At 49.1% G+C, this 12,546-nt stretch overlaps 1 protein-coding gene across 2 annotated transcripts in view; it reads right to left on the bottom strand.

Moving 5' to 3' along the window:
* SRCAP (Snf2 related CREBBP activator protein) overlaps positions 1–12,546 on the bottom strand; it is a 113,678-nt gene that overhangs the window by 82,681 nt on the left and 18,451 nt on the right. For both annotated transcript variants that reach the window (XM_083152197.1, XM_083152199.1), the window contains exons 3-5: positions 6,036–6,236; positions 2,769–2,954; positions 2,294–2,434 (exon numbers count right to left, since the gene is read on the bottom strand). In XM_083152197.1, coding sequence (XP_083008323.1) covers positions 2,294–2,434; positions 2,769–2,954; positions 6,036–6,236 — 528 coding nt within the window. The remainder of the gene's footprint in view (positions 1–2,293; positions 2,435–2,768; positions 2,955–6,035; positions 6,237–12,546) is intronic.

The following is a 12,546-nucleotide window of genomic DNA, read 5'->3' as shown; positions in this document are numbered from 1 at the left end:
AAGCTGCCCCAGCGGATTGTACCAGAGGGGGGTTACTGTGCACAGATGCCATGAAAGCTTGTATACATTTAGCATTGAATCTATGCAATAATAGGGTACACATGTAACAACTACACACTACCACACAGATAGGGAGTAGGTATAGTTATGACAGGTAGAAACACTGGACAGGAGAGACAGTGAAAAGAAAGGAGCTGTTACAGGGCATAAACAGCGCTACAGTCTGTAGTACAGGGAGCGCTATAGCCCTAATCTGCATACAGCCCAAACTGTCTACACCCAGCTCTAATCCCCCTTAGTCACAGGCTGGGTAGAGCTTGTAGCAGGACGGTCACCTGGAGGGGATGATCGCTGAGCTGTAGCCTTGCAGGAGCATACAGCCACAATGAGGAGCCTCCAGCAGCGTGTCAGAAGGTGCCAAGTTGTGTAAGAAAATGGCCGCCGGAGACACTCTGAAGTGCTGGAGATAAGACAGGGCCCGCTGGGAGCACCACAAGGTAACTTCATAATCCACCCATCAGCTACGTCTCCAAGGGCGCCAGATTTTAAAAAATCTTCTGCTACCACCGCCATTTCATGTCCTGACCTCCGCTGCTAACAGGGAGGTCATGGTATACTCACAGTGCTGGCCATTGGCGGTAAGGCTGGGGGAGGATCGTGGGGCGTGCCTCGTGTGAGCATTGCCTGTTGCATCTCCAGAGACGTTGGTCTCTTCAGCCAGGGAGCCAGGCGCAAACCACAGCAGCAGCCGGCTCCTTCCGGCAGCTCCTACGTCGCAGGCAGATAGTAGCAGCCACTATCTGCCTGTCCTCAATGTAATTCTTGCTGCTTTGCCCAACTAATTACTAAATGCCCAAGAGTGAGCCCAAGTGTGACCTACTCCCATTCGGGCACAATCTAAGGCTGCCTGAGAGGGGAAGAATAAGGGGAGGAGTTGGCCACACTAATTTTATATTTTAAGTGCTCATGCTCCCTGTGGTCTCCTTCTATTCCCCAGTGTTACTCCAGTGACACCTAGTGGATGAAGGATAAAAGGGAAGGATGGTCCCGCTGTTGTTGATGTTGAGTGTATCAGAAGTACCAGCAATGGATAATGCTGTGTATTCCAGTGCACACAGGAGTCCAAAGTTAATAATTTGCTCTATTTAAGAGTCTGTCACTGGATTCTGCCACTCTCTCGCGGCAGGACAGCGATTTGTGCTTCCTTAGGAAGCCTTACCTGCTCCTGGTCCGGCCACGCTGTCAGGAGAGCGACGTCCGGCGGTGCTAGGCGCTGACGTCGCCTCCGCCGTCTGCCTCAAGCTGTTCTGAGGAGGTCGGCGCCGGGAGGAGTGAAGGAGACGCTCACTCCGCTGTCAATCACTGACGGCGGGGAGCGACTCTGCCGCAAGGCGGCTTCTGCCGCCGTAGCAGCTGTTTTAAAAATAAAAATAGAAAAAGCTTCTTTTGGAATCACCTCAAAGAGGTGATTCCTGCTGATTACAGGTGCGTCTGCTTCCTGCAGGCACCAACTAAAAACTGGCGGCAGTAGCCTGGAGGCAGGGATGTAGGGGAGAGGGCCCGGGCATGCTGGGTAAAACCTTTAAGAGCTTCGCTGATTGGTGCCTCGGACCCCCTGGATCCGCCTACAACCCCGATATCCCCTGTGGGACCCATGGACCCTGACAAGGAAAATTTGACTAAGATCTGTTATCGGATGATTGATCACATTACTAAATCCAAAAAGAGGTGAAAATAGGAATGCCGCGTTAATACACTGTGAAACACAACGGTTCCCTCGTATGGATGTGATATCCCCGAAGGGATTGAATAAAAAAAAAGTCCCTTATTGATTTGTGATCCATCGAATAGTAATAAGCTGATTGCCACTTATGAGATATAAATCCATTGCAACTGTAATTAACTGTATAATTTTTGTATTGCATTTTCATATTTGTATATGTCACCATAGTAACCATCAGGGGGGCGCAACTCGGTTCGCTTTGGTGACGCAGCGTTGTAGGAGAGTCCTTAAGTGCTGAGGTCACGGTTGTGAGTCGGCGTGGACACTCCGAGCAGCGGTGCTACCCGAGAGGCGGACCCTGAACACATGGTGATGGTATAAGCTGAGCTTTAATTCATTGTACACTTGTTATCGATATTTCCTCCGTGAAATGAAACGTTGATAATTAGTTGGTGGAGTATTTGTTTTATTTCCCTAACTCAGAGTGCAGCGCCAGTGTATAGATATATTTATTAGTGTGTATGCTGTAATATACTGCGCCATCATATAGTGCGCATGTAGCACTCTCACCTTCTCTACATTACTCCAGAACTGCCGCACTTCCTTAGCGATAGAGGTAGCAATGCGCTTCAGCTTTGCCTGTTCTTCCCGCCGGGCCCTTTCCTCCTTCTGCTTCAGCTCCTCGTGGTGACGGACGACCATGCGCACAACCTGCGGAAGAGACATAGCAGCATACTCCAATAAAGTCCACTGGTAACATGCAGCACATTGGGGGGGAGGGGGAGACACGCACACAGAGGAGAGCTAGCGGGGAGGCAGGGACGCGCACAAAGCAGGAAATGTTTCTCGTCGCGTGGCGCAGTATCACAAGGACGACACCTGACCACTGCAGAGAGAACTGTATTTAGCACCAGCTACCAAATCCAAGCCTACAGAACAAGGCAAGGACCTGTTTTATTAGTGCCACTATTCTCATACAGCTGGGAAGCAGCCTCCCATAACTATGGCCATTACACCGGCAGACGCAATGTCAGCCATCACTCACCTTCCTGGCCACGCCCCTCTTCCACCGACGCTCCTGAGCGAAGTCTGCAGCCAGCCATTGCATCTCCTCACACAAGTAATCCCATTGTACCTTTGGTCGATTAGGTTCTGGAAATTTGGACAGTCGTCTTGGGGTCCAAAAACCCTCCCTACGCAGCTCCGCAATCCGGTTCTCTATTTCTGCTTCCTGCAAACAGAGGTCAGGAGAAAATTCAATCAGATGTAGCCACAATCCAGCATTATACAGCACAGGAACCCTGCTATCTCTAGGTCAGTAGTGGATTAGTACATCTCTAGGCCGGAGCTGTGGTGCAGTATTACACAGCACGGGAATCCTGCTATCTCTAGGTCAGTAGTGGTTTAGTACATCTCTAGGCCGGAGCTGTGGTGCAGCATTATACAGCACAGGAATCCTGCTATCTCTAGGTCAGTAGTGGTTTAGTACATCTCTAGGCCGGAGCTGTGGTGCAGCATTACACAGCACAGGAATCCTGCTATCTCTAGGTCAGTAGTGGATTAGTACATCTCTAGGCCGGAGCTGTGGTGCAGTATTACACAGCACGGGAATCCTGCTATCTCTAGGTCAGTAGTGGTTTAGTACATCTCTAGGCCGGAGCTGTGGTGCAGCATTACACAGCACAGGAATCCTGCTATCTCTAGGTCAGTAGTGGTTTAGTACATCTCTAGGCCGGAGCTGTGGTGCAGCATTACACAGCACAGGAATCCTGCTATCTCTAGGTCAGTAGTGGATTAGTACATCTCCAGGCCGGAGCTGTGGTCCAGCATTATACAGCACAGGAATCCTGCTATCTCTAGGTCAGTAGTGGTTTAGTACATCTCCAGGCCGGAGCTGTGGTCCAGCATTACACAGCACGGGAATCCTGCTATCTCTAGGTCAGTAGTGGATTAGTACATCTCCAGGCCGGAGCTGTGGTGCAGCATTACACAGCACGGGAATCCTGCTATCTCTAGGTCAGTAGTGGATTAGTACATCTCCAGGCCGGAGCTGTGGTGCAGCATTACACAGCACGGGAATCCTGCTATCTCTAGGTCAGTAGTGGATTAGTACATCTCTAGGCCGGAGCTGTGGTGCAGCATTACACAGCACGGTAATCCTGCTAGCTCTAGGTCAGTAGTGGATTAGTACATCTCCAGGCCGGAGCTGTGGTGCAGCATTACACAGCACGGGAATCCTGCTATCTCTAGGTCAGTAGTGGATTAGTACATCTCCAGGCCGGAGCTGTGGTGCAGCATTACACAGCACGGGAATCCTGCTATCTCTAGGTCAGTAGTGGATTAGTACATCTCCAGGCCGGAGCTGTGGTGCAGCATTACACAGCACAGGAATCCTGCTATCTCTAGGTCAGTAGTGGATTAGTACATCTCCAGGCCAGAGCTGAGGTGCAGCATTACACAGCACGGGAATCCTGCTATCTCTAGGTCAGTAGTGGATTAGTACATCTCTGGGGCCTGGAGCTGTGGTGCAGCATTACACAGCACAGGAATCCTGCTATCTCTAGGTCAGTAGTGGATCAGTACATCTCTAGGCCGGAGCTGTGGTGCAGCATTACACAGCACGGGAATCCTGCTATCTCTAGGTCAGTAGTGGATCAGTACATCTCTAGGCCGGAGCTGTGGTGCAGTATTACACAGCATGGGAATCCTGCTATCTCTAGGGCAGTAGTGGATTAGTACATCTCTAGGCCGGAGCTGTGGTGCAGCATTACACAGCACAGGAATCCTGCTATCTCTAGGTCAGTAGTGGATTAGTACATCTCTAGGCCGGAGCTGTGGTGCAGCATTACACAGCATGGGAATCCTGCTATCTCTAGGTCAGTAGTGGATTAGTACATCTCCAGGCCGGAGCTGTGGTGCAGCATTACACAGCACAGGAATCCTGCTATCTCTAGGGCAGTAGTGGATTAGTACATCTCCAGGCCGGAGCTGTGGTGCAGCATTACACAGCACGGGAATCCTGCTATCTCTAGGTCAGTAGTGGATTAGTACATCTCCAGGCCGGAGCTGTGGTGCAGCATTACACAGCACAGGAATCCTGCTATCTCTAGGGCAGTAGTGGTTTAGTACATCTCTAGGCCGGAGCTGTGGTGCAGCATTACACAGCACAGGAATCCTGCCATCTCTAGGGCAGTAGTGGATTAGTACATCTCTAGGCCGGAGCTGTGGTGCAGCATTACACAGGACGGGAATCCTGCTATCTCTAGGTCAGTAGTGGATTAGTACATCTCCAGGCCGGAGCTGTGGTGCAGCATTACACAGCACGGGAATCCTGCTATCTCTAGGTCAGTAGTGGATTAGTACATCTCCAGGCCGGAGCTGTGGTGCAGCATTACACAGCACAGGAATCCTGCTATCTCTAGGTCAGTAGTGGATCATTACATCTCCAGGCCTGAGTCGTGGTGCAGCATTACACAGCACGGGAATCCTGCTATCTCTAGGTCAGTAGTGGATTAGTACATCTCTAGGCCGGAGCTGTGGTGCAGCATTACACAGCACAGGAATCCTGCTATCTCTAGGTCAGTAGTGGATTAGTACATCTCCAGGCCGGAGCTGTGGTGCAGCATTACACAGCACAGGAATCCTGCTATCTCTAGGTCAGTAGTGGATCATTACATCTCCAGGCCTGAGTCGTGGTGCAGCATTACACAGCACGGGAATCCTGCTATCTCTAGGTCAGTAGTGGATCATTACATCTCCAGGCCTGAGTCGTGGTGCAGCATTACACAGCACGGGAATCCTGCTATCTCTAGGGCAGTAGTGGATTAGTACATCTCTAGGCCGGAGCTGTGGTGCAGCATTACACAGCACGGGAATCCTGCTATCTCTAGGTCAGTAGTGGATTAGTACATCTCCAGGCCAGAGCTGTGTTGCAGCATTACACAGCACGGGAATCCTGCTATCTCTAGGTCAGTAGTGGATTAGTACATCTCTAGGCCGGAGCTGTGGTGCAGCATTACACAGCACGGGAATCCTGCTATCTCTAGGTCAGTAGTGGATCAGTACATCTCCAGGCCGGAGCTGTGGTGCAGCATTACACAGCACAGGAATCCTGCTATCTCTAGGTCAGTAGTGGATCAGTACATCACCAGGCCAGAGCTGTGGTGCAGAATTACACAGCACAGGAATCCTGCTATCTCTAGGTCAGTAGTGGATTAGTACATCTCTAGGCCGGTGCTGTGGTGCAGCATTACACAGCACAGGAATCCTGCTATCTATCCAGGCGAGGTCACGTGGCTACAGGGACACTCACATGTTTTGCCTGCTCCGCAATCTCTGTGTGACTGTCCCACTTCTGACCCGATGCCAAATCCAGCTGCTGATCATCAAGCCCCTCATCTGTGGGAGAGCTGGGGCCCAGGTCACCAAGGTCAGCCAGCAGGTCAAACGGTGAGAGCTCGCCACTGGAGCCTGGAGACATCGGGGGGTTCAGGCCAGTCAGTGTGTCCAATGTCTGCGGGAGAGTGCAACACATGATTAATTATTCAGGAATTTATATACGAAACCACTCAAATTACTGCAGGACTGTATAGGACAACGACTGACCGCGTGACCCATCATCAGAGGGCGGTACAGGGGTAGGTCAGACTGCGTGACCTAGCGGGTGCCGGACGGGGTCCCAACATCCATTTACCAGACGTCGGGATGCCGACTGTTAAAACACCGACAGGCGGGTTCCAGACGGCCACCGGCTATTCTCCCTCCTGGGGGTCCACGACCGCCATAGAGGGAGAATAGAATAGGTGTCAAGCGTAGAGAGCCATCGTGCCCGCATGTCCGCAATGTGGCGAGCGCAGCGAGCACGCAAGGGGCTTTGTTGTGTTAGCCATGCTGTCTGAGTCCAGCCAGTCGGGATCCCGACTGTCGGAACTCAATACCACACCCGACCTAGCAGGGGGAGGAGCTTCCTATATTATACTATGTGGTGAAGTAGAGGGATGGGAGCTATATTATATACTATGTGGTGCAGTAGAGGGGTGGGAGCTATATTATATACTATGTGGTGCAGTAGAGGGGTGGGAGCTATATTATATACTATGTGGTGAAGTAGAGGGGTGGGAGCTATATTATATACTATGTGGTGCTGTAGAGGGGTAGGAGCTATATTATATACTATGTGGTGCTGTAGAGGGGTAGGAGCTATATTATATACTATGGGCGGTATTCAATGAGCCAGAATCGTTGGTCACAGTGATCCAGATTTAACATTCGCCTGCCAATCGCCGGTTTTTAGCTGTGAATCGCCATGCATGGGGATTCGTGGGGAGTCGCCAAGTCACCCTATTCAACGTGGCTGAGAATCGCCGGCCCTAACGGCGATTCTCAGCCATACCGGCGTTTCCCTATACAGCCGCATTAATGTAGTCAGTTGTTTAAAAAAATGCAGAGAAATGCAAGAAAAAAGCAAATTACCCTGGACAAACGCTTCCCATACAGCATACGGCAAACGCTGGGTAATCTGCTCAAAGGGCAAACGAAGGAGTGAGGTGGGGAGGAGAATCATGGGTAAGTGAGGTGCACCATGGGTAAGAACAGTGCTTTGTGGGAGAAAAAAAAAATACCTGAAAAAATTAAATATATATTTGTATAGCACTTCTACGACCATGACATCACACAAGGGCAGCAAATAATAATACATTAGACTTGCATAGTTAAATAGAACACTTAAAACCAATTATTTCACATGTTCCTATAAAAGTTCACCAGAAAAAGATGACGAGGGACACTCGGTGAGGAACGGCGATATGAAACAAGAAAAAGGAATCGCCACCTTCTCATTGAATACACTTTTGGCGATTCCCCTCAACTACCGTCGATTCCCCATGTAAAATCCTGTAGACAAAAAACGGCGATTTGTAGAGAATAACATTTGGCGATTGCTGCTTCATTCACCGGTCGTCATCGGCGATTTCAGCTCATTGAATAGGGTGATTCGCATTTGGGGCTCCAAAAATCACCGTCAGACACGATAAAAACACAGAATCGCCATAAAACTTGGCGATTCCGGCTCATTGAATACCGCCCTATGTGGTGCTGTAGAGGGGTGGGAGCTATATTATATACTATGTGGTGCAGTAGAGGGGTGGGAGCTATATTATATACTATGTGGTGAAGTAGAGGGGTGGGAGCTATATTATATACTATGTGGTGCTGTAGAGGGGTAGGAGCTATATTATATACTATGTGGTGCAGTAGAGGGGTGGGAGCTATATTATATACTATGTGGTGCTGTAGAGGGGTAGGAGCTATATTATATACTATGTGGTGCTGTAGAGGGGTAGGAGCTATATTATATACTATGTGGTGCTGTAGAGGGGTAGGAGCTATATTATATACTATGTGGTGCTGTAGAGGGGTGGGAGCTATATTATATACAATGTGGTGCTGTAGAGGGGTAGGAGCTATATTATATACTATGTGGTGCTGTAGAGGGGTAGGAGCTATATTATATACTATGTGGTGCTGTAGAGGGGTGGGAGCTATATTATATACTATGTGGTGCTGTAGAGGGGTAGGAGCTATATTATATACTATGTGGTGCTGTAGAGGGGTGGGAGCTATATTATATACTATGTGGTGCTGTAGAGGGGTGGGAGCTATATTATATACTATGTGGTGCAGTAGAGGGGTGGGAGCTATATTATATACTATGTGGTGCAGTAGAGGGGTGGGAGCTATATTATATACTATGTGGTGCAGTAGAGGGGTGGGAGCTATATTATATACTATGTGGTGCAGTAGAGGGGTGGGAGCTATATTATATACTATGTGGTGCTGTAGAGGGGTAGGAGCTATATTATATACTATGTGGTGCTGTAGAGGGGTGGGAGCTATATTATATACTATGTGGTGCAGTAGAGGGGTGGGAGCTATATTATATACTATGTGGTGCTGTAGAGGGGTGGGAGCTATATTATATACAATGTGGTGCAGTAGAGGGGTGGGAGCTATATTATATACTATGTGGTGCTGTAGAGGGGTGGGAGCTATATTATATACTATGTGGTGCTGTAGAGGGGTAGGAGCTATATTATATACTATGTGGTGCTGTAGAGGGGTGGGAGCTATATTATATACAATGTGGTGCAGTAGAGGGGTGGGAGCTATATTATATACTATGTGGTGCTGTAGAGGGGTGGGAGCTATATTATATACTATGTGGTGCAGTAGAGGGGTGGGAGCTATATTATATACTATGTGGTGCTGTAGAGGGGTGGGAGCTATATTATATACTATGTGGTGCTGTAGAGGGGTAGGAGCTATATTATATACTATGTGGTGCTGTAGAGGGGTAGGAGCTATATTATATACTATGTGGTGCTGTAGAGGGGTAGGAGCTATATTATATACTATGTGGTGCTGTAGAGGGGTGGGAGCTATATTATATACTATGTGGTGCTGTAGAGGGGTGGGAGCTATATTATATACTATGTGGTGCTGTAGAGGGGTGGGAGCTATATTATATACTATGTGGTGCTGTAGAGGGGTGGGAGCTATATTATATACTATGTGGTGCAGTAGAGGGGTGGGAGCTATATTATATACTATGTGGTGCAGTAGAGGGGTGGGAGCTATATTATATACTATGTGGTGCAGTAGAGGGGTGGGAGCTATATTATATACTATGTGGTGCAGTAGAGGGGTGGGAGCTATATTATATACTATGTGGTGCTGTAGAGGGGTAGAAGCTATATTATATACTATGTGGTGCTGTAGAGGGGTGGGAGCTATATTATATACTATGTGGTGCAGTAGAGGGGTGGGAGCTATATTATATACTATGTGGTGCAGTAGAGGGGTGGGAGCTATATTATATACAATGTGGTGCAGTAGAGGGGTGGGAGCTATATTATATACAATGTGGTGCAGTAGAGGGGTGGGAGCTATATTATATACTATGTGGTGCTGTAGAGGGGTGGGAGCTATATTATATACTATGTGGTGCTGTAGAGGGGTAGGAGCTATATTATATACTATGTGGTGCTGTAGAGGGGTGGGAGCTATATTATATACAATGTGGTGCTGTAGAGGGGTGGGAGCTATATTATATACTATGTGGTGCAGTAGAGGGGTGGGAGCTATATTATATACTATGTGGTGCAGTAGAGGGGTGGGAGCTATATTATATACTATGTGGTGCTGTAGAGGGGTAGGAGCTATATTATATACTATGTGGTGCTGTAGAGGGGTGGGAGCTATATTATATACAATGTGGTGCTGTAGAGGGGTGGGAGCTATATTATATACTATGTGGTGCAGTAGAGGGGTGGGAGCTATATTATATACTATGTGGTGCAGTAGAGGGGTGGGAGCTATATTATATACTATGTGGTGCAGTAGAGGGGTGGGAGCTATATTATATACTATGTGGTGCTGTAGAGGGGTAGGAGCTATATTATATACAATGTGGTGCTGTAGAGGGGTGGGAGCTATATTATATACTATGTGGTGCAGTAGAGGGGTGGGAGCTATATTATATACTATGTGGTGCTGTAGAGGGGTGGGAGCTATATTATATACAATGTGGTGCAGTAGAGGGGTGGGAGCTATATTATATAGGTACTTGTTTCCTATCTGGGCGCCCACGATTTTAATCGCGGGCATCGGGGGTAAAATCGGGGCCATCGCGGGCATCGCGGCCGATAAAAAATCGGGTGCGATGTGCCAGACGCGATGCCCGCGATTTTCCCATAGAGAACAATGTTAAATGGATCAATTTCCCCAAATTATCATAGGGAACAATGGGAAATGGGGCAAAAACACCCCTGAACATAAAAATGTCCCCCCAAAAGTAGTTGACGCCACCCCGCCATCAACGTGAACCCGAAGCGTGGCGAGCGCAGCGAGGCCGCGAGGGGCGGCGGTACGCGTCCTCCGACCTTTTCATGCCCTACTATCCACTAGGGCGTGGAGTGAGAATAGAATAGTGTGGCGAGCGCAGCGAGCCACCGAGCCCGAAGCGTGGCGCAGTAGAGGGGTTGGAGCTAGATTATATACTATGTGGTGCAGTAGAGGGGTGGGAGCTATATTATATACTATGTGGTGCAGTAGAGGGGTGGGAGCTATATTATATACTATGTGGTGCAGTAGAGGGGTGGGAGCTATATTATATACTATGTGGTGCTGTAGAGGGGTAGAAGTTTCCTGTATTATATACTATGTGGTGCCGTAGAGGGGGAGGGCCCTGCTATATTATATACTATGTGGTGCCATAGAGGGGGAGGGCCCTGCTATATTATATACTATGTGGTGCTGTAGAGGGGGAGGGGCCTACTCTTTTATATATTATGTGGTGCTGTAGAGGGGTAGGAGTTTCCTGTATTATATACTATGTGGTGCTGTAGAGGGGTAGGAGTTTCCTGTATTATATACTATGTGGTGCCGTAGAGGGGGAGGGCCCTGCTATATTATATACTATGTGGTGCCATAGAGGGGGAGGGCCCTGCTATATTATATACTATGTGGTGCTGGAGAGGGGAAGGGGCTGCTAGATTATATACTATGTGGTGCTGTAGAGGGGTAGGAGCTTCCTGTATTATATACGGGATGCAGTTAAAATCCCGGCGTTCAGAATCCCGACCACCGAAATCCCGACACTTTCTCCCTCCGTGGGTGTCCACGACACCCCTGGAGGGAGAATAAATTAGTGTGCCGAGCGTAGCGAGGCACCGGGCCCGCTGCGTGGCGAGCGCAGCGAGCCCACAAGGGGGGGCGATCCACGTCCCCCCCTTGTCGGGATTTCGGCGTCTGGATTTTGAACGCCGGGATCCCGACCGCCAGGATTTCATACTGAATCCTTATATACTATGTGGTGCTGTAGAGGGGGAGGGGCCTGCAATATTATATACTATGTGGTGCTGTAGAGGGGGAGGGGCCTGCTATATTATATACTATGTGGTGCTGTAGAGGGGGAGGGGCCTGCAATATTATATACTATGTGGTGCTGTAGAGGGGGAGGGGCCTGCTATATTATATACTATGTGGTGCTGTAGAGGGGGGGGGAGGGGCCTGCTAGATTATATACTATGCTGTGCTCTAGAGGAGGAGGGGCCTGCTAGATTATATACTATGCTGTGCTCTAGAGGGGGAGGGGCCTACTAGATTATATACTATGTGGTGCTGTAGATGGGGAGGGGCCTGCTAGATTACATACTATGCTGTGCTCTAGAGGGGGAGGGGCCTACTAGATTATATACTATGCTGTGCTCTAACAGTAAACCAGTGGCCAAACCGGTCCTCCAGATCTACCAACGGTCCACGTTTTCCAGGTTACCTAGCTGCTGCACAGCAGTTACTGTCACTTTTTCAGACATTCAGACAGCTGTGGGCAGCAGATAGGTGCCTGCAGGAGACATACAATCACCTAGCACAGCAGTCAGACAGGTGCCTGCAGGAGACATGCAATCACCTAGCACAGCAGTCAGTCAGGTGCCTGCAGGAGACATGCAATCACCTAGCACAGCAGTCAGACAGGTGCCTGCTGGAGACATACAATCACCTAGCACAGCAGTCAGACAGGTGCCTGCAGGAGACATGCAATCACCTAGCACAGCAGTCAGACAGGTGCCTGCAGGAGACATACAATCACCTAGCACAGCAGTCAGTCAGGTGCCTGCAGGAGACATGCAATCACCTAGCACAGCAGTCAGATAGGTGCCTGCAGGAGACATGCAATCACCTAGCACAGCAGTCAGATAGGTGCCTGCTGGAGACATACAATCACCTAGCACAGCAGTCAGACAGGTGCCTGCAGGAGACATGCA

The sequence above is a fragment of the Crinia signifera genome, chromosome 7, assembly GCF_055691185.1.
Source record: "Crinia signifera chromosome 7, ASM5569118v1, whole genome shotgun sequence".
Taxonomy (NCBI): Eukaryota; Metazoa; Chordata; class Amphibia; order Anura; family Myobatrachidae; genus Crinia; species Crinia signifera.
The sequence above is the reverse complement of the archived record's forward strand: the minus strand, read 5'-3'. Positions and strand labels throughout refer to the sequence as shown.